The sequence below is a fragment of the Choloepus didactylus genome, chromosome 27 (genome assembly GCF_015220235.1).
Source record: "Choloepus didactylus isolate mChoDid1 chromosome 27, mChoDid1.pri, whole genome shotgun sequence".
Taxonomy (NCBI): Eukaryota; Metazoa; Chordata; class Mammalia; order Pilosa; family Megalonychidae; genus Choloepus; species Choloepus didactylus.
In genome coordinates, this window is record NC_051333.1 from 16,151,223 (window position 1) to 16,176,767 (window position 25,545).

Sequence of the window (25,545 nt, forward strand, 5' to 3'; positions counted from 1 at the left end):
CAGAAACTTGCTTCCTTTCCTGTCTAGGGTTGGAGTCGTGTCAGAGACCATGCAATCCCGGCTCACCTCAACCGCTCTGGAAGATAAGGCCGTGTCTCTTATCGATCACAATGTCCCTGCTAGGTTTCACCCCCTCCCTCCTTAGGCCTTGGAGACACGGAGCAAGTGCAATGCACCATCGTGATTAAGAGATGGCACCTAGGAGTCAGACAGACAGGAGTTAGGGTTTGACCCCACCGCGCACCAGCTCTGTGTTCCTGCCAGACTGCTTTCCCATCTGTACAATATCCATTAAAATAGTACCTACTCTCTTTAAAAAATAATAATTATGGTAATATATATAACAAAATCAAGTTATGGTAATATACAACATTATATATAACAACCATTTTCATGTTATTTATAATCATGTTGTATATAATCATTTTAAGTGGACAATTCTTTGATATTAAGTACATTGACAATACAGTGTAACTTTCACCACTATCTATTGCCAGAGGATTTTCATCATCCCAAACCAAAACTCACACTCATTTAGTAATAACTCCCCAAGCCCCCCTCCTCCCACACCTGGTAACTATTATTTGATTTGCTTTCTGTCTCAATTTGTTTATTCTAAGTACTTCATAAGAGAAATCATACAATAGTTGTCTTTTTGTGTTAGCCTTAGATCACTCAACATGATATTTTCAAGGTTCATCCATGTTGTAGCATGTACCAGCACTTCACTTCTGCTTACGGCTAATATTTCTTTGTATGGCTAGACCACATTTTGTTTATCCATTCATATGATGATGGACACTTGGGTTGCTTCCACCTTTTGGCTATTGTAATAATGCTGCAGTGAACATTGGTGTGTAGATATTGGTCTAAGTCCGTGCTTCCAATTCTTTGGGGTATATACCTAGGACTGGAATTGTCTTGTCATATGGTAATTCTGTCTGTAGCTTTCTGACTAACCACCTGTTTTCCACAGCAGATACACCATTTTACATGCTCACTGACAATGTACTAGGGTTCCTATTTCTCCACGTCCTTGCTGACACGTGTTATTTTCTTTTTTTTCTTTTCTTTTTTTTTTTTAGTAATAGCCATCCTAGTGGGTGTGAAGTGGTATCTCAGTTTTAATTTGCATTTCTCTATTGGCTAATGATACTGAACATCTTTTCAAGTGCTTATTAACCATTTCTTTATCTTCTTTGGAGAAATGTCCTTTTCCCCTTTTTGCTTGGGTTGTTTGCCTTTTTGTTATTGAGTTGTAAGGGTTCCTTATATATTCTAGATATAAACCCTTATCAAATATATGGTTTCTAAATATATTCTCTCATTCTGTAGAATTTCATTTCACTTTCCAGATAATGTCCTTTGATGTACAAAAGATTTTTATTTTGATGAAGTCCATTTTGTCTATTTTTTCTTTTGTTGCTTATGCTTTTGGTGTAAAATCTAAAATTCCATTACCTACTACTGTATCCTAAAAATATTTCCCTACATTTCTTGTAAGATTTTTATAGTATTAGCTCTTATATTTAGGTCATTGATCCTTTTTGAATCAGTTTTTGTATATGGTGAGAAGTGTGGGTCCACATTCATTCGTTTGCACGTGGATTTCCAGTTGTCCCAGCACCATTTGTTAAAGACAAATGTTTATTTCCTCACTAACTGAACTTGGCACCCTTATCAAAAATCAACTGCCCTGTATATAAATTAATTTTCTCTGGTCTATTATTGCATAATAAATTGCTGATATTAAGGATATGCACATTTCAAATTTTAAAAATATTGCAAAATTTCCTTTAAAATGTGGCAAAAACTTTATCTCAAATAACAATGAATGAGATTGCCAGGTAGCCCACAACCTTACAGGTAGTGGATTTTATAAAGATTTTAAATCTTTGCCAATGTGATAGCCCAAACTATTGTTTTAAGTTGTATTTCTTTTGTTTTTATGGCATTTGATCATTTTTCATAGGTTTTTTGTCCATCTGCATTTCTAAATTTCCTTTTTATGTCCATATTTGGGTTGGGGGAAGATTTTAATCTCCTGATTTTGAAGAGCTCATTTATTGTTTGGGAAATAAGCTTTGGATTGTCAAGCATTACAGACATTTTCTATCCACTTTTCAAACTTTTTTTTGTTGTAAGAATGTTTGTAATTGTTACACATCAAGTATAACTATGTTTGCTTTTATGGCTTCTCAATTTCATGACATTTTTGGAAAAATATTTATACTGAGCCCATAAAACTCTTCACTTATGCTGACTTCCAAAAAAAAAAAAAAAAAGAATATGTATCAGCTGTCCATAGATGTGTGGATTTATCTCTGGACTCTCAATTTTGTTCCATTGGTCTGTATGTCTATCCTTATGTCAGTACCACACTGTTTTTTTTTGTTTTTGTTTTTGTTTTTTTTTAATTCAGTTTTATTGAAATATATTCACAAACCATACAGTCATCCATGGTATACAATCAACTGTTCACAGTATGATCATATAGTTATGCGTTCATCACCACAATCTATTTCTGAACATTTTCCTTACATCAGAAAGAATCAGAATAAGAATAAAAAATAAAAGTGAGAAGAGAATACCCAAACCATCCCCCCATCCCACCCTATTTGTCATTTAGTTTTTACTCCCATTTTTCTACTGATTTTTTTTCAATTTTTTAACTTTGTTTATCAAAAAATTAAAAACAAACAGGCAAACAACAACCAAAAAAACCCCACAACATTTCAAACAAAGCAATGGATTAAGGAAAACAAATAACCTAAAATAATTACTTTGCTTCCAATATGTTCCTACCATACCCCAAGAAAATTAATAAACCATGTCCAAACAGAGGAGTAAGAAAAACAAATAATCTAAAATAACTACATTGCTTCCAACATGTTCCTACCATACCCCAAGAAAATTAACAACCCCTAAGAAAACAAAGGAATAAGAGAAAAAAAAACCTAAAATAACTCTATTGCTTCCAACATGATCTTACTATATCCAAGAAAGTTTACAAACCATAATCATTCCTGAGCATTCCCATAACATTGAGATTACCCTCCATAGTTTATCTGTTCTTATTAGATTATCATTCCCCCTCCACTAATTGGTATCTCTAGGTCCCCTACATTCTACAGTATAAAACATTGTACATTTTTCACAGAATTCACATTACCACACTGTTTTTAATCACTGTTGCTTTGTAGTAAGCTTTGAAGGCAGGAAGAATGAGTCCTCTCTGTTCTTCTTCAAAATTGTTTTGGCTATTCAGGGACCCTTGCAATTACTTACGAATTTGAGGATCAGTTTTTTCATTTCTGCAATATTAAGTCTTGCAATCCATGAACAGGGACACTTTTCCATTTATTTAAGTCCCCTTTCATTTCTTTCAGCAATGTTTTGTAGTTTTCAGTGTGCAAGTCTTCCACTTCCTTAGTTAAATTTATTCCTGAGTATTTTATTCTGGGAATTGTGTTCTTCATTTCCTTTTCAGATTGTTCATTACCAGTGTATAGAAACCCAGGTGACTTCTGTATGTTCACCTTGTATCCTCCAATTTTGCTGAATTTGTTCATGACTTCTAGTGGCTTTCTTGTGCATTCTTTGGGATTTTCTCTATATAGGATCATGACATCTGTGAATAGAGATAATTTTACTTCTTCCTTTCCAATTTGGATGCCTTTTTTCTTTCTCTTGTCTGATTGCTCTGGCTAGAAGTTCCAGTACAATGTTGAATAATAGAGGTGACAAGTAGGCATCCTTGTCTTGTTCTGGATCTTACGGGGAAAGCTTTCAGCCTTTCATCATTGAGTACGATATTTTCTGTGGGGTTTTCACAAATGCCCTTTATCATGTTGAGAAAATTCCTTCTATTCCTAGCTGTCTGAGTGTTTTTATCATGAAAGGGTGTTGGATTTTGTTTTGGTTTGCTAAAGCTGCCAAAATGCAATATACCAGAAATGGGTTGGCTTTTACCTGGGGACTTACTAACTTACAACTCAAGACATCAACAGGACAATACCTGGACTCTGAAGACAGGCTGCTGGCACCTGGGACATCTCGGTCACATGGGAAGGCACATGAACAGCATCTGCTGGTCCTTTTCTCCCAGGTTTCATTGCTTCAAGCTTCTGGCTTCAGTGGCTTCCTCTCAGCTTCTCTGGGGCTTTTTCTAAGAACTTCTCTTAATTTCATCTCTTCATTTCTGTATGTGTTTTATCTTCTCATAAAGGACTCCAGTAAACAGATTTAAACCCACCTTGTATGAGGTGGGTCACATCTCAATTGAAATAACCTAATCAAAAAGTCCCACCTACAATAGGTCTATACTCACAGGAATGGATTAAAAGAATACAGTCCTTTCTGGGGGTACATACAGTCTCCAAACTACCACAGATTTGTTCAAATGCCTTTTCTGTATCAATTAAGATGATCATGTAGTTTTTTTCCCTTCATTCTATTAATGTGGTATATTACATTACTTAATTTTTTATGTTGAACCATCCTTGCATTCCTGGAGTAAATCACACTTGGTCACAGTGAATAATTATTTTAATATACTGGTGGATGCAGTTTGCCAGTATTTGGTTGAGGATTTTTGCATCTATATTTATAAGGGATATTGGCCTGTAATTTTCTTTTCTTGTGCTGTCTTTATCTGGCTTTGATACCAGGAAAATTCTGGTCTCATAGAATATTTTAGGAAGTAATCCCTCCTCTTTTATTTTTTGGAAGAGTTTGAGGAGTAGTGTTAAATCTTCTTTAGCTGTTTGGTAGAATTCAGCAATGAAACCATCCCGTTCTGCAATTTTGTTCATTTGGAGATTTTTTTTTTTTAATTTTCCTCTAGAATGAATATTTATTTGATAATCCCTAAATAGAGAAATGCCAAAGAAGCCTTTCTTATGTTATATAAAATACATTTAAATTCTCTGAGGGATATAAAAATGTCTGAACATTTGTGTCATAACTAAAAAACTGCAAACATTTATATTCTGAGTGTTTATACAATGTAAATTATTTAATGATTTATAATATCTGAACTATATCCAAAAGCCCTTCCACATTCTTTTCATTTAAATTGTTCTCAGAGGTATAAATACATTGATGTACTGTACATTGTTTATCCCATATATGTGCCTTTCCACAGTTTCTTACATTTATGAGGTTTCTCTCCAGTGTGAATTCTCTGATGTAGTTGAAGACTTAAACTAATCCTAAAGGACTAATTTTTTGATTAGTGAGTCCATCTCTTTACTTGTTATATGTCGATTGAGATTTTCTGTTTCTCTGTATCAGATTAGTTAATTTATGTGTTCCTAGGAATTTGTCCATTTCATCTAGATTTTCTTATTTACTGGCATATAATTGTTCATAGTACCCTCTTAAAATCCTTTTTATTTCTTTAAGGTTGGTAGTCATGTCCCCATTTTATTTGTGTCCTCTCTTTTTCTTTGTCAGTCTGGCTGAAGGTTTCTCAATTTTATTGATCCTTAAAACAAACAAACAAACAAACAAAAAAAAACTTTTGGTTTTGTTGATCCTCTCTGTTGCATTTCTGTTTTCTATTTCATTTATCACTGCTCTAATCTTTGCTATTTCCTACCATATCCTAACATTGTATTTAGTTTACTCTTCTTGTCCTAGTTTCTTTAGGTGTGGAATTAGGTTATTTATTTGTGATCTTTCTTCTTTTTTAATGTAGACATTTAGAGCTATAAATTTTCCTCTGAGCACTGGCTATCCTGCATCCCATAAGTTGTTGTATGTTGTGTTTTTGTTTTCATTTATCTTAAGATATTTTCTAATTTCCTTTGTGATTTCTTCTTTGACAATTGGTTGTTTAACAATATATTGTTTAATTTCTACATATTTGCAAATTTTCAAGTTTTCCTTCTGTTATTGACTTCTAGCTTATTCTGTTCTGGTCTGAGAAGATACTTTGTATGATTTCAATATTTTTGAATTTATTAAGATTTGAATTTGTGGTCTAGCCTGTAATGTTCCATGTGCACTTGAGAAGAATGTGTATTCTGCTGTTATTGGGTGGAGTGTCCTGTATATTTTCATGAGGTCTAGTTGGTTAATAGTGGTTAATAGTGTTGTTCAAGTCCTCTATTTCCTTATTGATCTTTTGTTTAGATGATCTGTCAATTATTGAAAGTGGTGTATTGAAGTCTCTAATTCTTATTGTGAAGATATCTATTTTTCCTTCAATTCTGTCTATTTTTTTGTTCATAGTACCCTCTTATAATCCTTATAATCAGATATTTTGGAGTTCTGTTGTGAGGTACACATGTTAATAATCATAATATCTTCTTGCTGGATTGAACCTCAATATAGAATATACTTCTTTGTCTCTTGTAATCTTTTTTTCCTTAAAGTCTAATTTAAGTAAACAGTAATATAGCCACACTAGCTCTCTTTTGATTGCTGTTTGCCTTTTCCAAGCTTTTACTTTCAATCTCATTGTGTCTTTTTACAAAAGTAAGTTTCTTCTAGACACCATATAGATGGATCATGCTTTTTCATCCAATCTCTGCCTTTATTAGGGGAGTTAAATCCATTGACATTTATGGTAGTAACTGAGGAGGATTTACTTCTGCATTTAGATATTTGTTTTCTGTATGTCTTGAATGGTTTTTATTCTTCAATTATTCCATTACTACCTTTTTTGTATTTAGTTGCTTTTTGCAGTGTACCTTTTTGATTGCCGCCTTCTTTTATTTTCTCTATATTTTTTAGTTATTTCCTTAGTGGATACCTTGAGAATTACTGTTAATATCTGTTCCAGTTTGCTAGAGCTGCCATCATGCAAAATACCAGAAACGGATTGGTTTTTATGAACCAAATTGATTGGTTTTATTAAGTTACAAATTTGTAGTTCCAAGGCCATAAAAGTGTCCAACTAAGATATTAACAAGAGGATACCTTCACTGGAGAAAGGCCAATAGCATCTGGAACACTCTGTCAGCTGGTAAGGCACGTGGCTGACATCTGCTCGTCCTTTGCTCCTGGGTTGTGTTTCAAAATGGCTTTCTCCAATATGTCTCTGGGCTTCTGTCTTCACTCCTCTCTCTCAGCTCCTGTGCATCCTTGCTTCTTTCTCTCAGGGCGTTTCTCTCTAAGCGTCTATGGGTCCTCTGGGCTTCATCTCTTAGCTTAGCATCTCTCTTGTTCTTCTGTCTGCATCTCCAAGCATCTCCAAGTGTCAGCATCCGTGTCTGCTCTTAGCACTCTTAAATACTCCAGTCAACTAATCAGGACCCACCCTGAATGGGCAGGGTCCACACCTCCATGGAAATAATTTAGTCAGAGTTCTCACCCACAGTTGAGTGGGTCACATCTCCATGGAAACATTCAATTAAAAGGACACACCCTAATCAAGACTAAGAGGTCTGACCCCATAGGACTGCATTAAATAACATGGCTTTTCAGGGCTCCCTAACAGTTTCAAACCAGCACAATATCTTAAATAACAACCTAGTTCAACTAGTACAAACTTAGTTTCAGTAATGTACAAACTCTCTACTCCTATATGTATCCATCCCTCCCCCTTTTATATTGTTATTATCTCAGATTAAGTCTTTATACATTGTATGCCCATTTACATAGATTTTAAATATTTTTTTACACATTTTCCTGTCAAGTCATATAGGTGGGGAAAAGCAGTTACTGACTGAAAGTACAATAGTACAGGATTTTATATTTACCCATGTAGTTACCTTTACTAACGTTCTTTATTTCTTCTTATGGCTTCAAGTTACTGTCTACTATCCTTTTATTTCAGCCTGAAGGACTCCCCTTAGCACTTCTTGTAGGGCATGTCTGGTAATGAATTCTTTCATCATTTGTTTATCTGTGTCTTAGTTTCTCCTTATTTTTAAAGGATAATTTTGCTGCATGTAGAATTCTTGGTTGACTATTTTTTTCTTTAAGGATTGTAAATATGTCATCCCGCTGTCTTCTGGCTTCCATGGTTTCTGCTGAGAATCCACTGTTAATCTTACGGGGATACCACGTATGTGACAAGTCACTCCTCTCTTGCTGCTTTCAAAATTCTCTCTTTGTCTTTTGATTTTGACAATTTTGCTATTATGTGTCTTTTTGTTTATCTCTTGGAGTCTAACCTGCTTGGAGTTCATTGAGATTCCTGGATGTGTTATATCCATGTCTTTCATCAGATTTTAGAAGCTTTTGCCCATTATTTCTTCAAATACTTTTTCTGCGCCCTCTCTCTTGTCCTTCTGGGACTCCAATGATGCATATGTTGGTACACGTCATGGTGTCCCATGAGTCCCACACTGGATAATTTCAATTGAACTTGTCTTCAAGTTAACTGATCCTTTCTTCTGCCTGTTCAAATCTACTGTTGAATCTATCTAATCTGTCTAATGAGTTTTCACTTCAATTGCTTTTCCTTTTTTTAAAATTTCCTTCTCTTTATTTTGTTCAGACAACAGTTTTCTAGTATCCTTTATTTCTTTGTATACGGATTTCCTTTAGGTCATTGAACATATTTAACATCATTGATTTAAAGTCTTTGACTAATTGTTACAAGGTATGAGCTTCCTCAGTTATGGTTTCTGGCAAATTCTTTTTTTTTTTTTTTTCTTGTGAATTGGCCATATTCTCCTGTTTCTTTGTGTGTTTTACAATTTTTTATTGAGTACTAGACACTCTGAATATTATCTTGTTATCTCTCACTCCTCTGAGATTGCTAGTTTTTGTATTTTTGTTGTTGTTGTTGAGGGTTGGAGCTGTCAATTTGTGAATTTCCCAAAGTATTTTTGTTCCCAGGCAGGGAATGGAAAGAAAAAAGAGGAATAAAAAAGGTATACTGCTTCTTTAAGACTCCTCTGCTGGTTTTGTCTGGGGGGGGGGGGTTAGAATAATGGCTTCCCTCACAGCTGGCTCCCCAACAACCTGAAATAGTTGATTAAAAGGTATGATCCATGATCAGAACACACACATCCGGGTTTTGGAGGACTAGGTCCTCATAACCCACCCTGGCACCAACAACTTCACCAGGAGTCTGGACTGCAGTCTCTGCTGCTGCCTACCATGCAGGTGGGGGTCAGGGGATGGTAGCTCTGTACAGAGGGTGAAATTCACCCATATTTACCACTATTTACTGCCTCTTCCTCCAGCTCTTCCCTGAAAACTGCACAGTGTTCCACCAGACACCAGAGTTCCCAGATAGTTGATTCAGACAGTTCCTGCCAGTTTAGCAGTTGTTTTGGTGGAAGGACTGATTCCTGCAGCTTTCTGCTCCACCATCTTCCCAGTACTCTCTTGTAGTTTTTGAGGATTAATTAGAGTCCTTTTTGTAAAAAGTGCTTAGAAAGCAAATAGAGGGATACTCAAGAATAACAACTAATATATCTTGAGCATTTCATGGGTGCTACTGGGCTGTGCATTGTCTTCCCATTTTACGGAGAAGAAAACTAAGGTTCAGAGAGGGTAAGTCACAGAATGAATGTGTGGTGGTGGCAGGACTCAAACTCACATCTGATTCCAAATTCCATGCTTTTAACTACTTAACCTATTACTACTGTTATTACTGCTGCCATTTTTGTTGCTATTGCAAAAGCTATTGTTCCAGATCTAATCTCTTCCCTATTCTACCCTGGTCTCCGCTAGGTCCTAGATAATTCTGCTGGGTGAGGGGGTGGGATGAGAGTTGAGCCTTAGAGAAGACCTAGGACTAAACACTTGTTCCTAAGGACAAGGCCTGGGGCTGTCCTTAATCATCCGGTCCCCTCATAGCCCTGACTACCCCAAGACTAGGCACTTAGCGGGGGCATTGACCTAAATTTAAAAAAAAAATTAAAAATTGCTGAGGCCAAAACCTTGGAGTCATCCATGACTTCTCTCCTTATATAGAACCCCACCTCTAAACCTGTGGACTCTTATCTTCAAAATACATTGGTGTCTTCCCCCTCCCCCACTCTCCACTGCTTCTACCCTCGTCTTGTCCACCCTCACATGGACCTTTCCCACGGCCTCCTCACTGTCTCCCTGCTCCCGTTTGACCCTACGGCCTGTTTCCCACATACAGCCAGAGGGAGCCTGTGAACACCCGAGTCAGATCATGTCCCTCCCCCGTCAGAGCCCTCCCTCACAGTTCAATGACTCCAGGCAATCTGCCCCTGTCACCTCCCTGCCCGCATCTCCTAGTACCTTCCTCCTTGCTTACACCCCTCTGGAGTCTAAATCCCTGTATGTCCTTCAGATTTCCCAGGAACTCTTCTCCCTCAGGGCCCTTGCATTGACTGTTCCTTTTACCTGGAATGCACCCCCCCCCCCGCCATATCCACTTGACTCCCTCACCTCCAGTTCCTTGGAAGTCTTCCCTGACTACCTAGCTAAAATTGCCTGTATCCCCCATCCTTATTTTTTTCTTTATGGTGTGAACCACTTCTAACATACTAGATGATTTACTTATTTATCTCATTTATTATCTCCCCCGTTACAAAGGTCATAAGTTCCTTTTGGAAAGGGATTTTTTTCTGTTCTCATCATTGTTTTGTCCCCCAGTGCCTAGAACAGGACCTGGCACATAATGGGTGTTCAATAAATTTGTTGAATGACTGGATGTATGACACTCCGCCAGAGGGTCTGCTTGGGACGAGGGAGTGTGGAGAGGAGAGTTTAGGTAGAGACTGGCTTAGAGGTTCAGGAAGCTGAGTGGGGTGTGTCAATGTAAATAAAGAACACAGGCTGAGACTTTGTCACAGACATTTCTTGGAGTGGATATCTCATGTCCCTGTCCCCTGATGACAAGGCTGGGTCTTGGGCCCCCATCCTCCCCCCACCACTTCAGCCTGCACTGATGATAAGAATATTGAGGTCACAGACTGGCTTGGAATCAAAGTCAGGAAGATTAATGTTGGGGTGCTCCCCCCAAGTCTGGGGGCCAAGCATCCAATCTGAGGGGCAAGCAGCTAGGAAATTGGGCCTGGGGGCTCCAGGGTCTGAGGTCTTCCTGGTTCCCAGGGTCAGCCCTCCATGCACCCCTAATTTGGGTGCAATGAAGGGTAATCATGGATCAGAGGTGGGTATCAGCAGGGAGCAGGATTGGGAGACCTGGGAGAGACGGTGCTGGGTGGTTGAGGCCGAGGGACGTTCCCCAGCCCCCACTACTTCATAAGCAGATTCCACAGCACCGTACAGCACTCTGGTCCCCATCCCACCCCTCCCCAAAACGAGGTAGGTTAAGAATGGAGCTTCCCCCCGCCCACCACGGAAGGGGGGAGACCGAGGCACAGAGAGGGGCATGGGGACCCAGGCTGCCCCAGCCCCCAGTCCCTCTGCCCTCAGCTCTGGTGGGTCTGACAGTGATGAGAGCTGGGCAGAGTGGGGATGGGAGGGACACCCCCCCCTTTCTCTCACCCATCCCAGGGTCTGGTTGGGAGAGCTGAATCTCACAGGTTCCGGATGTAATAAATAGTTAATAATTTAAATAAAGGAAGTGACAGAAGGGCCTATCCCTCTGGCCCCCTTGATCTATCCCTTTGAACCCCCACAAGGCCATCTGGGTAATGAAGGAAGGGAAGTAGGTGCACATATCCACCCCCAGATATAGGGCCCAAGCCCACAAAACATTGACACTGTCCCTGCTTCAAGGCCCCGACTCCCCCATACTGGGACATGAGATCTGAGGTGCACTGGGAGTCCCATTCCCCTCGGGAGGAAGGGACGGTGGCATTCGCTTTCCCAGAGCAGGGATCTCAGGGGGACATGAAAGAGGCTTTTGAACTTCCCAGAGCAACCCCCAACTGTGAGGTGGAAGAGAAGGGGTTGATGGGGGGCAGACCATAAAAGGTGGGGTGAGGCTGGGGTGGCTGTTGAAAAGGATCTGCAAGCTGGGGATTGCAGAGGTCCCAGCAGAGCAAATTAGAAAAAGGTACCCCTTCCTCAGAGGGCACCGCTTGGCAAGCAGAATGGGGTGTGAATTCCAGCCTCAGCCACCACCTGAACCGAGGGCCCTTGCTAGTGAGCAGCCTTCACAACCACAGGTGGCAAGGCTGGGTCCTGGAGATGGGGGGCGAGGGGTGGGGGGTGGGATTCCCAGGTGGTCCTGGACTCCAGGAACACGGAATTCAAAATGGTGATTCACTCCCAACCCCACCCAGTGTAAAGGGGTAATTCTGACAGATGCTGGGGGCCTGGGCTGGGACCCTAGGTCCTTGGGGTCTCGGGGATCTATGGATGGCAGGGTGGGGTGCAAGGGGCAGCAGGGCTGAGGATGCATACGCTAGGCCTGGGGAATCAGGTATAGAGGCATCTCGGGGCCTTTATCACGTCAGAGATTTGAGTTCAAAGAAATCTGAGGTCTGAGGGTGCAGGTCCTGGGGCTCTGGAATGGGGCTCCCAGGGCACTTCAGAACTGGATGTCTCTGGTAGGAAGGAGCCAAGGTCTTGGATCAGGGACAATCCCAAGGTTTCCGGGGCTTGAACCATAGATCTGGGGGCCGATGGCACCTTGGGGTCGCTCAATGGCTAGGGGCCAAAGGGTCAGAGATCTGGGCTGCCATGACCATCGTATCTTCTGGGGCCAGTGCTCCAAGCCTTTAGGGGATGGGGATCTATGGGTAGTAAGTAGTTGAGATTCCAGGACATTCTGAGTCTTGAATGCTGGCTCCAAAGGGTACTGGAAGGGGGGTTATTTGAAGTCTTGGGCCCTGAGGTGTGGATGGCCTTCGGTCCTACATCTGGGGGTACCAGGCACCTCAGAGTACTTACTATATGAGAGCCAAGGCTCCTGGGAACACTGGCGTTGGGAAAGGTGGGTCTATGGAGGTCTTCGGCCCCTAGCTCCCAGAGTATCTTGGCTTCTGACGTCTGGGTCTTGGGGGGCTCTGGGATGGGTCTCTCGAGTCATTTTGGTCAGAAAACATCTCATGATTGAGCATATCCAAGGACCCAGGCTGTCTTAAGAGTCTAGGGTCCTAAGGAGTCTGGGGTTACCTGGGCATTTAGATCTGGGTATTCCTGGATTGGAGGTCAGATCTGCAGCGTCTCTGGGCATCTCAGAGATGGGTGGACTTGAGGCCAGATTCTGGTTATTCTAGAATATCTGGGAGTCTCAAATCCAGGAGGATCTGGTGTCCCCTCTGTGGTCTCGGGGTTAAAAGAACATCTCAGATATGGATAACCCTGGTCTTAGATGAGCATTCAGGGACCATTTTGGGTGATTCTGGGCCTATGATTTCAAGATCTAGGAGTAATCGGGTACAAACTAGGTGAGGGATTGGCAAAATCCATCTAATTCCCGACTGTAACCTGAAGGGTCATGATGTGGAGCATGACTGTGTCTGGGTTGGTAAAAAGGGCAGAGGGTCAAGGTTCAGGCCCTGGTCTCAGGGATCGATTACTCCCTGGCCTTTCTGAGATGTACAGTCGGGGGGGGGGGGGTGCCTGGAATCTCCTCAATCTGAGTTTGGCAGGAGTGGGGGTGGGGGGGCGCCAGAACTCAGGACGCCTGGAACCTCTCGGACAGACATCTCAATGAAGCTGAGTCTGGGGTCTCTCAGTCCTAAACTTGGGGGTCCAGGTTCCAGGTCTGGGATCTTTCAACCCAAACTCAAGAACCAAATTCCAGGTGCGCCCGGGTTTGGGTTTGGAGTCCGCACGTTGTTCGGGGTCCCGGACCCTCAATTTTGGGTCCTCGGTCTGGCTACTGGACCCACCAGGCCGTCCTCACCGCGCCGCCTCCTCGTGGCGACCCCCGCAGCCGGCACAGCCACATCGCGCCGCGACCCAGTGGCAGGCGCGCAGGGGCGCGTAGCAGCAGAGGCAGGGCACCGCCAGGGAGAGCGCGGCCAGCGCGGCCCAGCGCGCGGCGGGACGCGGGTGGCCCGGCTCACAGGCGCAGGGGTCCGAGAAGTCACCCTCGGCGTCCGACAAGCAGTGGTAGAGCAAGCTCTCGGCGCACCACAGGCAGCTGAGACGGCGCACCAGAAGGCGACCCGGGTCCGGGGCTTCCGCGCAGCGGCCACCGCGCCCGTCCGCGCGGCGGCGGAAGAGCGCTCGGCAGTGCACGCAGCGTGCCGCCTCCTCCGCCTCGGGGGAGGCTTTGGCCGGCGCCGGGGCCGGGCCCGGGCCTGGGGGTGGGCGAGCCGGGGGCGCTGGAGGCTCAGCCTCTGTGAGAGGCGCAGGTAGTGCGGCGGGGGGCCCCAGGGTTGTGCCCCTCAACGCGCCGGTCTTGGCGAAGCGCACGACGCAGGTGGACAGGGCGAGAGGCGCGGGCGGCCCGGCGCGTCGGTAATCCTCATAGCCGCGGCCGCCCCAGCCCGGGCCCCCCGCCCCTGCCTGGGGCTCGGAGGGCTCCGGAATTCCCGTGAACGGTAGAAGTGGAGGGTAGCTCTGCAGGACGAAGGGAAAGACGGGGAGATTAGCGGGGTCTGCGACCCCTCACCCCACCCCATCCCATCCAGTCCCGGGAGACCCAAGAATCCAAAGACCCAGCCACAGGCGTCCCTCATCCAAGAATCCTATCCCCTAAAATCTTCCAGTGTCTGGACTCGGGCTTCCAAGTCCCCAGTCGTCTTCTTTCCCAGGGATCCAAGAATAAAATTCGGCCTTCAGCCCCCTCCTTTCCCAGGGACAAAGGAAGCAAGCCCCACCTCAAGGACCCAGTGGCCCAGGCTCCCAGTCCATTCCCCTCGAGATCCAGGAATCCGGGTACCCAGTACCCTCCACCCTGAGTCCCAGGGGTTCTGGACCCCGGCCACCTACTCCTTCAGTAGGCAGGAGTCGGTGCCCAGGTCCCCTGTACCCTCTTGGGTATGGAGACCCCTCTCTACCCTCGCGAATTAAGCAGCCTCAAGGACACCCCCCCTTCCATTAGCATCTCCCTAATATACTCAAAAAAGTAATAGTTCAAACCGTCCCCAAACCCCTATGAAAGCCAGAAGTCAGAACTCCCCCAAATCTGCGAGAGCACAAGAGGCACTGGAAGCCCCCACCCAACCCTGTGAGGAGCCCAGGCCTCCAAGCCCCCCATCCTACCCTCCGCGCAGTAGGCAGCTCAGCCCAGCCACCCCCAGGATCTGTTTGTCGTCTCTCTCACCTATCTGGGCCTCAGCTCCCACCCCCTTGGGGACCCCAGCGCTCCGCCCCATTCCCGCCGGAGTCCCAGACAGCCGCTGGGCGGCGGAGTTCGCACCTGAGTGGAGGAGCGGCGGCGCTGGGGGGGCGTGGCGGGCCCGAAGCCGGAAGCCGACTCCACCGTGGCGATGGGGGCCGCCGCGGTGCTGGGAGGCGTCTCCTGGCGGCTGTGGCTGGAGGAGGAGTCGCTGTCCACGTGGGACTGGGGGAGATTGGCGGCCTCAGCGCGGGGACCCCCGGCACAGCCGATGCCCTCACACAGACCCCCTCCCATTGAGAGCGAGGGCTCTGCGGCCGTGCAGGCCAGGGTTCGCACCCCGGCTCTGCCACTGACTGCTTGCGTGACCTCCACCTCAGTTTCCTCCTCTGTAAAACGGGGATCATAATAGTCTATTCATAAGGATGTGTTAGGAACCACTGTAAAGGGGGTACAGGAAGTACAGGAAGCGCTGGAAATGGTCGTTGCTGTTGCTACTAGACCCTTATTCTTATCTGCTCAGCTCATCGATTTTCACCTCTCAGATTCCCTGTCCCTTGGCCTGTCAGCCTCCTTCCTCCTCTTCCCGCCTCCATACTAGTACCGGTGTGGCTCCATCCACCCGGAAGACCCGTCTTCCCATCCAAACCAGGCACTTTTTCTTCCTGGCTGAAACATCACTCCTCAGACCCTCGGCTTCCTTTCTGTAACTTGGGGATAATTCCTACCACTTCCATTTACTGCCTTCAACAAACATTCCTTGAGCACCCACGATATGCCAGGCTGACAAAGGCCACTGCGAGGATGGGAGCTGGAGCACAGCAGCTTTCCCTGAGTAAGCACTCAACAAATGGGGACCGTAGGTATGAGCCAGGTCCCACTTCCATCCCCCAGCACCCTGGGATCCTCCCTTTTCTGCCCCGGGACCCAGTTTTGTTCCACCAGGTGTTCTCAGCAACTTCCACTGTTCCCAGCAACTGCCGAATTGTACCCAACATTATACGCATTCATTCTTTTAATCAATTTATTCAACACATATTTACTGAATATTTACTGTGTGCCAGACACTACTTTAGGCATTGGGGATGCAGCAAGAGACAAAGAAAGATCCTTGCCCTCCTGGAGCTAGCAAGGGAGATGGACAGTTAACAAAATAAATAAGAAAATTGCCTACTTGGAAAGGAAATAAGGAAAATATCATAGAAGATGGGAAATAGGATAAGGGGCATTGGGGACCACAATCTTAAATAGATTGCTCAGGGAGGGCTTCATTGAGTCAATGATATTTGTGTAAAGCCCTGAAGGAAATAAGGGAGTGAACCATGGGGTTATCTGGGGGAAGAGTGTTGCAGGAAGAGGGAACAGCCTGTGCAAAGGACCTGAGGCAGGAACCTGCCTGGCCTGTTGCAGTAACAGGGAGGAGGTCAGTGTGGCTGGAGCAGAGTGAGCAAGGGGGAGAGTAATAGGGCACCAGATGGTCTGCAGTCTTACTGTGTGCCACAGAAAAGACTTTGTCCTTTCGCTGGAGTGAGATGGAGCCCTGGGAGGGCGCTGAGTGGGGGAGGGCTGTGATCTGACTCAGGTGTTAATAGGGTCCCCCTGACTGTGTATGGGGAACAGACCATAGGGGACAGGAGGGGCTGAGCAGCTGTTGGTCCACATGGGAGATGTGGGTAGACAGTACCAGGGTGGAGGCAGAGTCTGGCTATTTTGAAAGTGGTGCCAATGTTTGCTGACAGATTAAATGAGGGGCATTAAAAAAGAGGAAGGAACCAAGGATGATGCCAAGGTTTGTGGCCTGAATAACCCGAAGGATGGAGTTGTCATTAATTTATCCATCCTTTTAATCTTTATTCATTTTTATAGATTATCATTTTTTTTTAATTTTCTGCCTCCCACACTAGAATAGAATCTCCATGAGGAAAGTGACTTTGTTTTGTACACTGATGTATCCCCAGTTCCTAAAACACTGCCTCACACACAGAAGGTGCTCAATAAATACTCTTGAATGAATGTGTGAATCATGAGAGAACAGCAAAACTGGAATGACTGGGATTGAGTTGGCACAAATAATTTGGGCCCAGATTTGTGTCCCCAGCATGTGGCATGTGCCTGACACACAGCAAGGCTTAAGAATGTTTGTGGACTAGAAAGAAACCCCTGTCCTCCCACCAGGGCTGCACTCTGGAAACTCACCGTCAGGGGGCAGGGGGTCTCTGCCGTGTCCTGGGAAGGGGAGGAGGAGGAGGTGGAGGGGGTGAGCGAGCCTGGGACAGGGAGAGAGGCAGACAGTGAGTCCCTGCATCACGGCTCCTCCCATGTCGGCTCCTCAGTCCCCAGCACCCACTGCCCGAGCCACTCACCTCGGCCCAGTGCGGCCAGCGCGGTGAGCAGGCTCTTCTGGAACTCATCAGCCTCGGCAGGGCTCTGAAACGTCAGCCCGAATTTGCAATCACCCAGGCTCCAGTGGTGGAAGATGGGGTTCACCTTGTTGTAAACCAAGCCTGGCCTCAGGGTACACTCCAGGGTGGTCTGAGTGGGCAGGAGGGGGCAGGGGGCTGGGTCAGACACTCCCACCCAGCCATGCCTGTGACCTCTTTTCAGCCCCCATATCTGCATACCCCGGTGTCCCACAAACCCCATTTCACAATCCTAGGTCTTCCCTGAACCCTGACTGATACCCCCATATCACTCCCCAACTTTATTGGGCATGCCTCTGATACACCAGTATTCCTCGAACACCCACCTCTGAGAACCCCTATGGGAACCCCCATATGTCCTTGAAGCCCTCAAAAAATTAGTTAATCCCCTTCCAATAACCCAATACCTGCCCTTCTGACTTAACAATACTCCCCAAATTTTACTGACCATCTCAAAATACTACTGTTAATCCCCTTCTGATGCCCCAATAATCCCCTAAAGCCTTATCCAAAAGGATTCTTATTAAACTTCCAGGGATTCCCCTCAGATGCTGGTCAACACCCGAAATGTTTCTTCATATCCTCACCTGACCTCGCTGGATTCCTTCACCCCATCTCAAATCCCCTCACGTCATTTTGTCATCCCTACTCCGAAATGCAACCCTTTCCCCCAGCCCTTTCAAACAACCCACATCTTTCTACTACATCCCCAGCTGAAACTTCAATATTGTCCCTCCAAATCACGCCAGACAGCCCAGAATATTCCTGCTAAGCCCACAGATAGGGCTGTAAACCCTATTTGACACTTTCAAATGGTCCCCTCACCAAATGCCTCCATATACTTAGGGCAGAGAGGGGCAAGTTGCTGTCGGGCCTCGAGGTGGAGGATCTCGGAGCAAGATGGAGCCATGGGAGGTTTCTGAGCAGAGGAAGGACGCGATCTGACTTGGGTGTTAACAGGGCCCCGGCGGCTGCATTTGGGAACAGACCCGGGAAGGGGCAGCAGGGGTGGGGGCGAGGAGGCTGCTGTGATGGCCCAGGTGACAGTGGACAGGACCTACTGAATACCCCCAATATTCCCCAGACTCCCAACCCATAGGACAGACGTTCACTTCCAAACTCCATCCCCAGGCTGGGAGGTAACCTGACGTCTCTGCTGCACCCCCAGACCATTCCCCTGCCTCCCCGGGCCCCTTTCCCCACCAACACCCCAGGGTGGCTCACTTTCTGGTCCCGGAGGCGCTCCCCGTGGATGACGTAGTGCCCCTGGCGGGCCCCCCCCTCGGGCCTGGCCCCTCGGACCCGACACACGCTCACCTGGCTGAGGCCCCCGCCCCCCACAGGCAGCCAGCCCCCACTGGAGTCATCTCGGGCCATCACCACGGCTCGGACCCGCACCATGTACCTAGAGGAGGTGGGAGGGGGGACAAGGGCAACATGGTCAGTGAGCCCAAGTCCTGCTCCCCCATTCAGTATTCCCTCAACCCTCATCTCCCCTCCACCTCATCTCTCACGTCTGGAGTCAGTCACGGATACCCACCTTCTCTTCCCACACCCATCGCCTCCTCTGTGCCCACCTTCCCTCCCCTCGCCCACCTGCATGCCAGCATGGCGTCTTTCTCCCCCATGCCCTCTTCTCTCCCGTGCCTATCTTCTTCCCCACGGCCACCTTTTCTCTCATGCCCACCTTCCCTCCATCTTCTCCCATCCCCACTATCATAACCTCGGCTTTCTACTTTCTCTCCCCTTCCTGTTCATCCCCTATTCACCCATGTCCCTCCTCCTCCTCCCTCCACATTTACCCTCAGCCCCACCCATCCTTCCCCCTCACAGCTGGGTGCCTGCGCATATGTATTTTCTCAGGGCCCACCAACCCAGATTCTGCTCCCCCTACACTGCCTCCACACCTTGTCACCCAGGCCACTGGCTGGGTGAGAAACCCAGGCTCTCTTCCCCCCACCCCTTCCCGGATTTATGAATGAGACCGGATGCAAAGCTCACTGAGTCACCCAGCAACGGGAGATGGGCAGGGAGAGAAGCAGAAATGGCCAGAGAGGCCGAGAGGGAGATGGAGGCAGAGGAAGCCAGAAACGGGCGAAGGAGACACATCCAGAGAGCTTTTCATTCACAAAAATCAAGCCTGCTCTTTCAGTCTCCAGACAAGGGAAGGAAAGGGGGAGAGCGTGGGAGGGGGGCAGATTGATACCCCCCCCCAGCATCCTTCTTCAGAACCATCTTACCCCGCCCCCCAGCTCAGGGGACCCAGCCCTCCGCCCAGTAATGAGGAGCAGGGTCCAGCCCCTCAATGCCACCAGTGTAGGGACCCTGGTGTCCCTACCTCAGGGACCCAGGCAAAGAGTTCAGGACCCCTCCCCCACCTGCAGGCTGCCGGGTTTCCCCGGCCCTTCCGGAGGGGAAGGGGCTGCCGCAGCGCCCCCAGCCCCCTTTTCTCAATGGGATGTGATTTTGTGAATGAGCGGGTCACGTGACGCTCCTTCCTTTGTCCGCCCGCCTCCCCCGACAACAGGTGAAGCAGGGAAAGAGGGCAGGGGTCCACCTCCAGGGCCTAGTTGGAAGGGGGCTCCGGGATTTCTGGGTGCCCTACACTCCCTTCACATCTGTGATCCTCGGGGGGAGTGGTCCCTAGAGTTCTTCACTGGTAGGGGTCCAGGACGGAATTTTATGAATGATTTGAGTCATCGGAGGAAGTCCAGGCCCCCCAAATGGAGATCGAGACCCCAAATGGCTGCCGCGCAGTTTGGGGTCCCCCACCCCTTGTCCTCCCAGCCACGATCCGGGGGGACTCCCGGTGTGCAGGGGGCGCAGCGCGGTCCTGGCCGCCCCCTCACCGAGACCTGCGGTCCGTCCGCCCCCTCCCTCTCGCGCCCCTCGGCACCTGCCTGGGAGGCTCCGGCCGGGCTCCGAGCGGCGGCGACACGGCCTCCTCCTCCTTCTCTTAGCTCCGGCTCCCTCTCTGGCTCCGGCAGCGCTGGAGACTGGAACCGGGAGCCGGGGCGAGGGGGGAGGGAGGGGGAACCTGGAAGACGGGGAGGGGGGAGGGGGCGGCCTGGGGGAGGGGTAAGCGCGAGGCGGGCGGACATGCCTGCTGGGTCCTAGAGCCCGAACAGGCTTCCCGCGAACAGCCCCCAGTCCCCAATTTCTCAGGGCCCGGAGGGGATCCCCCACTTTTCCACCCATCCGCGCCATTGGTCCCTTAGGATGTGGGAGGGAGGCCGTGGCAGGGCTCGGACCCGGGTTTCCAAAGACGCGGGGGTCTCCGCTTGGGGTTCTAAGTGGGAGGGGCTGGTGCCAGCCAGGGTTCGAACAGGGGTGGGACGAGAAGCGACCATCGCCTGGGGGCGGGGTCGGAGCGACTGAGAGGAGAGAGTGAGGACGCCGAAAACGCGGACCCAAGCGTGCGTCATGGAAGGGGCGGGTCCACGGTGCCTGGGCCTTCCGGGCGGGCCCGCCCGAGGAAGGAGAGGGTCTCGGGATGAGGTGTTGCGGCGTCCCTAAAAGGGCGGAGCTTAGAGGTAGATGGTCTCGGGGGCGGGGCAGATGAGAGTTCGTAAAGGGCGGGGCTTTAAGCGGAGGCTTTGCGGGAGGGGCGGGGCACTATAAAGGGGAGGGGTCGAAAAGAAGGTTCAAAGAGTGGGCGGGGCCTCGGGCCCGGGGGCGGGGCCTAGATCTCGGGGTCCGCCCTCGCTGTCTCGCCCACTCGCCTTCACTCGCACCCCCGTTCTTTTCGGTTATTTTCTGCTACGGCCGTTCCCCGCCCTGCCCTGGGCCCAGGGGGTCGGCTGGAGGAGTCGGTGGGTGTCACCCTGTGCGAGGAGGCGAAGCCGGGGCGGGGCTTGGGGAAAGGGGCGGAGCCTGCGTGTGGAGGCCTGCGAGTAGACCCGGAGCGGGTAAAAACGTTGGGAGGTTAGGCCTGAGAATATGCTGCCGCCTAGCGAAGAGGGAAGGCTCCAAATGGTCGACACTGAGACAGGGGTATCAGAGGGTTAGAGGTGAGGTTTGAGGAATTAGCATGACCAGAATACCCGGCAGCTATTAGGCGGAGGCGGGGCCAGGCCTGGGGGGGGCCGGGAGATAAGGACCGATTCCCCCACAATCGGGGGCGGGACCAGGGGGCGGGGGCGGGGCCTGGGCACCTGGAGCCCAGTTAGTGAGCAGGGAAAGCAGCCTGAACTCTTGGTTGTGGGCCTTGTAGGCTACTGGGCACAACCCTCATGAGTGGTGTGGCCTGCGTGACTGACAGGAAGGCAGGCAAAACCTGAGTCTTTGATTCCGGAGACCCTCGACGTAGCCAAAGTGTAGGAGTGTGATCTTGGGGGACCAGCCAAGGGTCAGGGGAGGGACTTTAGTGAAGGGGTTGGAGCCTAAGTGTCTAGGCAGCGGCCATCTGGGGCCATGGGGAAGCGGGAGTAAGGGGACAGGCGTGCGGATAGAAGCTAGGACCTGAGTTGACTGGGGAAGACGGGGTGCGTTCTGGTAGGACCAAATCTAGCCAGCCTCCAGGGGTCCCCACCGTCCCTGGCAGACTGAGTGGCGAAAGTTTTCTCTGACCACAGTCCCCGACCTCCGTCAGAAATGGGGAACGTTGCAGTCGGAGCCGTCCGCAGGCGGGGGCTCCCGAAAAGAGAAGGCTTCTGGACCGAGCCTCCGACTCCCGCCGGACGTCCATGGTGGAGCCGCCCGAGGTGACCACCCCAACTCCCCGGCCATGCCGCCTGGCTCGCGGGCTGGGCGTCTGGTTCCCTAGCAGCTCCGCGTCCCCGAGACTCCTGGTACCGCCGGAGCCCCAGGCCTCACCCTCGTCCCCGCCCCTGACCTTAGAACTACCCCTCGCCAGTGACGCCCCCCTCCAGAGGAGGCTGGCTGCGGCCGCGGTCTCCACACCACCCCCGCTCCCCATGGGGACCCTGCTGCCCGCGCCTTCTAAGTGGCGAAAACCCACGGGCACCGCGGTTGCCCCGCATCCGCGGCCTGCTGGAGGCGAGCCATTCGCGGCCAAGGCGACCCTCCGAGCCTCCGCCCGCTGCCGCCGCGACCCCTCGGCAATTAACCCAAGAGGACCCGGAACCGGTTCCGGGGACCCCATCCCGGTCTCCTCCATCCTTGGAGCCGCGGAAGCCGCCACCACCGCCTCCCTCTGACTGGCAACCTCCGGACCGCAGAATCATTCCCACTCGGGTCGCACCCTCCGCGACGCCCACAGAAAGCCAGGCCAGGGACGGCAGCGAGGGCACAGACCGCCAGCGGGGCCGGCGGAGGGGCGCCTGCTGAAGTGGCCGAGGAAGAGAAGAACTCGGCCACGGCCGTTGGCCTCCGAGTCCGGACTGAGCCTGCCGTGTAAAGTCACCTTCAAGACCGGCCCCCCCTTGCCCCCTGCTGCTGCCTCGGGTTCCTTGGCCGTCAAAGCTTCGCTCGGGGACAGCGGAGGCGGAGGACCCTTCCCCGCCGCCTCCGGCGCCAATCTCTTACGCTGAGGTCCTGAAACAGGGGCCCCTGGCTCCTGGGGCCACTCGCCCCTATGGAGAGGCCCCTCGAGGGACTCAGGAAGCGGGATGGCGGGTGGATGGAGACGGCGAGGGGTGTTCTGGTCCGCCCTCGGCGCCTGCGTCCCACGCTCGGGCCCTACCGCCACCACCTTACCACCACCTTCCCAGGCTCGAAGCCCAAATTCGACTGGGTGAGCCCTCCCGATGGCCCTGAACGCCACTTTCGCTTCAACGGGGCTGGCGGAGGCGTCGGGGTGCCCAGACGGCGCGCAGCTGCCCTCTCCGGACCCTGGGGCTCTCCGCCGCCGCCGCGGGGGCAGACGCACCCAGCTCCCGGGCCCCGGAGGCCTGCACCCGCGCTGCTGGCGCCGCCGACGTTCATCTTCCCGGCGCCTACCAATGGCGAGCCCCGCGCCGTCGCGGGCCTGCCGGCCCGCAGGAGTTGCAGCCGCGGCCGCCCACGCCGCCACCCCCGCCTCCGCCCACTCCGCAGCCGCCGGCGCTCCTGCCAACACCGCCCCCTGTGGCGCTCCTGCCCACCCCAGGCCCGGGTCTGGTGGAGTGCGCGCTGGCTCTCGCCCCGGCCTCGCCTCCGCCCCCAGTCTTGGCCGCAGACCAGGCCCCAGTCCCGGCCACGGCCCTGGCCCCCGCCCCGGCCCCGGCCCCGGCGCAGGCCCCAGCGCCAGCCCCAGCCCAGGCCCCGGCCCCGGCCCCGGCCCCGGCCCTAGCCCCAGCCCCGGCCCCAGCCCCATCTCCGGCTCCAGTTTCCACAGCGACGGAGCCGTCCGTGCCAGCGCCGGCGCCCGCTCCCATCAAGGCCCGCACGCGCAGGAACAAGGGTTCCCGCGCCGCCCGGGGCGCGGCCCGTGAAGATCGCGCGCCTGGAGATGGTCCCCGTGAACCGACCACGGCCATAGTGCCTGAGGGCGATGTAGGGGGTGGTGGTGGTGGGGCCCCTCTGGCAGGGGCAGCTAACACCGGCGCTGCGCGCCACTGGCCGCCCTTCCAGGTGCTTAACTCTTGTCCCTGCAAGTGTTACTGCCGCCACCAGCCACGCCATCGCCGCCTGCCACGCAACGTGTCTGCCTGGTGAGGGAACGTGGGGGAGAGGACGGTATACTTGTGATCCTGGACGCCAGACCTTCCTGGATAGACCCCCATTCAACCCTTTGCTCTCCTGACCCCTCGCTGCCCTTCTCTTGGCTATATCTCAACGCCCCGCTGAGCCCTGATCTTTCAGGACCAAGACTAGCGCCGCCCCCATGCTGAGCCCTGGAGGGAGGGGCACCTTAGCCCTGCCCCTTGGTATCCAGACCCCCAGGCTGACCCTTGACCCTCTGTTAGTCTCTGGAACCATCAGGGAGGAAAGACGTCCCAGCTGGCCTGACCTTATTCACTGCCTTGACCCTGTCCCTTAGGGCACCAGGAAAGACCATTTCCCAAGCTCTTCAGGGCTGGAGGTGGGGTGGTGGTAGTATGACTGTCTTAAGGGAACCAAATAGAGGTAAATGTAGGCTCCTACTCCTGGATACAGGGGAGCCCCTGGCCTGACTCTGCAGCCTTTGGAACTATCTCCTGACTTTGGAACCCCAGGCTTTGCCCACCAGAGGGCACCAGTGCCCCAGCCCTCCTGCTTTAGAGGCCCCTCATGGGTCCTCAGATCCCAGGGAGAGACTGCTGCCCCAGCCATCCCCCCAGACTCAGGACTTGGTCAACCAAGGTTCAACCCTGGCTCCCATGGACCCCAAATCACTGGGCTGCTTGGGGCTCAGCTGGGACCTCTAGGGGGACACTACTGCCAACCCTGACCTACTAATCACTTCCTACTAAAATTAAGTGGCCAGAGCCCTGCTCTGAACTTCCCTTGGGATATTTAGACATGGCCTTCAGAAGCCTCTTTATGTAGATCAGGAGACTGAAGCCTAAACATGCTGATTCTACCCTTCCCCTAGGCTGAGCACACCCACCAACCACCTGAGCGAGCCGCCCTGGGTGGCCACCATCAAGCTGGCTGGCTCCTTGGTAGCTGGGCTGGACCACTATGACCTACAGGCCACCCATTCCAACTGAGTGCAGCTGGTTCACCACCCTCTTTCCTCCCCCACCCATCAATAAAATAACCATCTAGATGCCTATCTGCCTGTCAGTCACCCACTGAGGGTTGAAGGGGTGGGGGTTTGGGAAGATGGGAGGTAGAGGTCTCCATGAAAGCGCCACATCCTGGAAAGAAGGCTGGACCCAGAGCGGCAATAACTGGGGTTCCAGTCATCTAGCAACCAGACACAAGGAAGGACCCAAGGGTGGTGGTCTCCTTCCCCTTAAAGCCATCAGCCCCATTTCTGAGGTAACCTGGTGCCAAGCTCAGGAGGTTAAGTACAATCCACTATGGAAAGCCAGAGTGATGGTTCTCATTTTACAATTGGGGAAACTGACTCTGGAACACTCTCTTGAAAATCCCACTTCCCACAAATGGCTCAGCCAGATTTGGGCTCTGTGCCTCAAATGCCTTACTGAGAACTTCAAAGCAGGAAGC

The 25,545-nt window shown here is 50.5% G+C and overlaps 2 protein-coding genes across 3 annotated transcripts; one reads left to right on the forward strand and one right to left on the reverse strand.

Moving 5' to 3' along the window:
* Positions 1 to 10,448: 10,448 nt before the first annotated feature.
* Positions 10,449 to 21,145, reverse strand: SPRED3 (sprouty related EVH1 domain containing 3). Of its 2 annotated transcripts, XM_037819583.1 has the most exons (7): positions 20,409 to 21,145; positions 18,826 to 18,913; positions 18,334 to 18,427; positions 17,452 to 17,620; positions 17,285 to 17,355; positions 15,170 to 15,313; positions 10,449 to 14,367 (listed from the first exon to the last, which is right to left on the reverse strand). In XM_037819583.1, the coding sequence occupies exons 2-7, from the start codon at positions 18,873 to 18,875 to the stop codon at positions 13,702 to 13,704; spliced, it is 1,194 nt and encodes a 397-aa protein (XP_037675511.1). In that variant the 5' UTR covers positions 18,876 to 18,913; positions 20,409 to 21,145; the 3' UTR covers positions 10,449 to 13,701. The 2 variants fall into 2 exon arrangements, with proteins under 2 accessions (XP_037675511.1, XP_037675510.1); XM_037819582.1 differs by lacking the exon at positions 18,334 to 18,427 and having other exon boundaries at positions 18,733 to 18,913.
* GGN (gametogenetin) lies at positions 20,251 to 25,108 on the forward strand. The gene is given in 16 exon segments (XM_037819227.1): positions 20,251 to 20,368; positions 21,301 to 21,424; positions 22,052 to 22,073; positions 22,075 to 22,113; positions 22,115 to 22,162; positions 22,164 to 22,481; positions 22,483 to 22,515; positions 22,517 to 22,558; positions 22,561 to 22,758; positions 22,760 to 22,813; positions 22,815 to 22,985; positions 22,987 to 23,166; positions 23,168 to 23,419; positions 23,422 to 23,685; positions 23,794 to 24,101; positions 24,965 to 25,108. Coding segments are annotated over 16 exon segments (2,289 nt in total). The 3' UTR covers positions 25,083 to 25,108.
* The last annotated feature ends 437 nt before the right edge of the window (positions 25,109 to 25,545 follow it).

Bases quoted from the DNA above. Each gene is read 5' to 3' on its own strand.
- SPRED3 (XM_037819582.1), bottom strand. From the start codon at position 18,909: ATGGTGCGGGTCCGAGCCGTGGTGATGGCCCGAGATGACTCCAGTGGG. The intron at 17,356-17,451 runs GTGAGTGGCTCG...TCCCTGTCCCAG, and splicing joins GCTGGCCGCACTGGGCCGAG to GCTCGCTCACCCCCTCCACC. The intron at 15,314-17,284 runs GTGAGTTTCCAG...AATCTCCCCCAG, and splicing joins AGACCCCCTGCCCCCTGACG to TCCCACGTGGACAGCGACTC.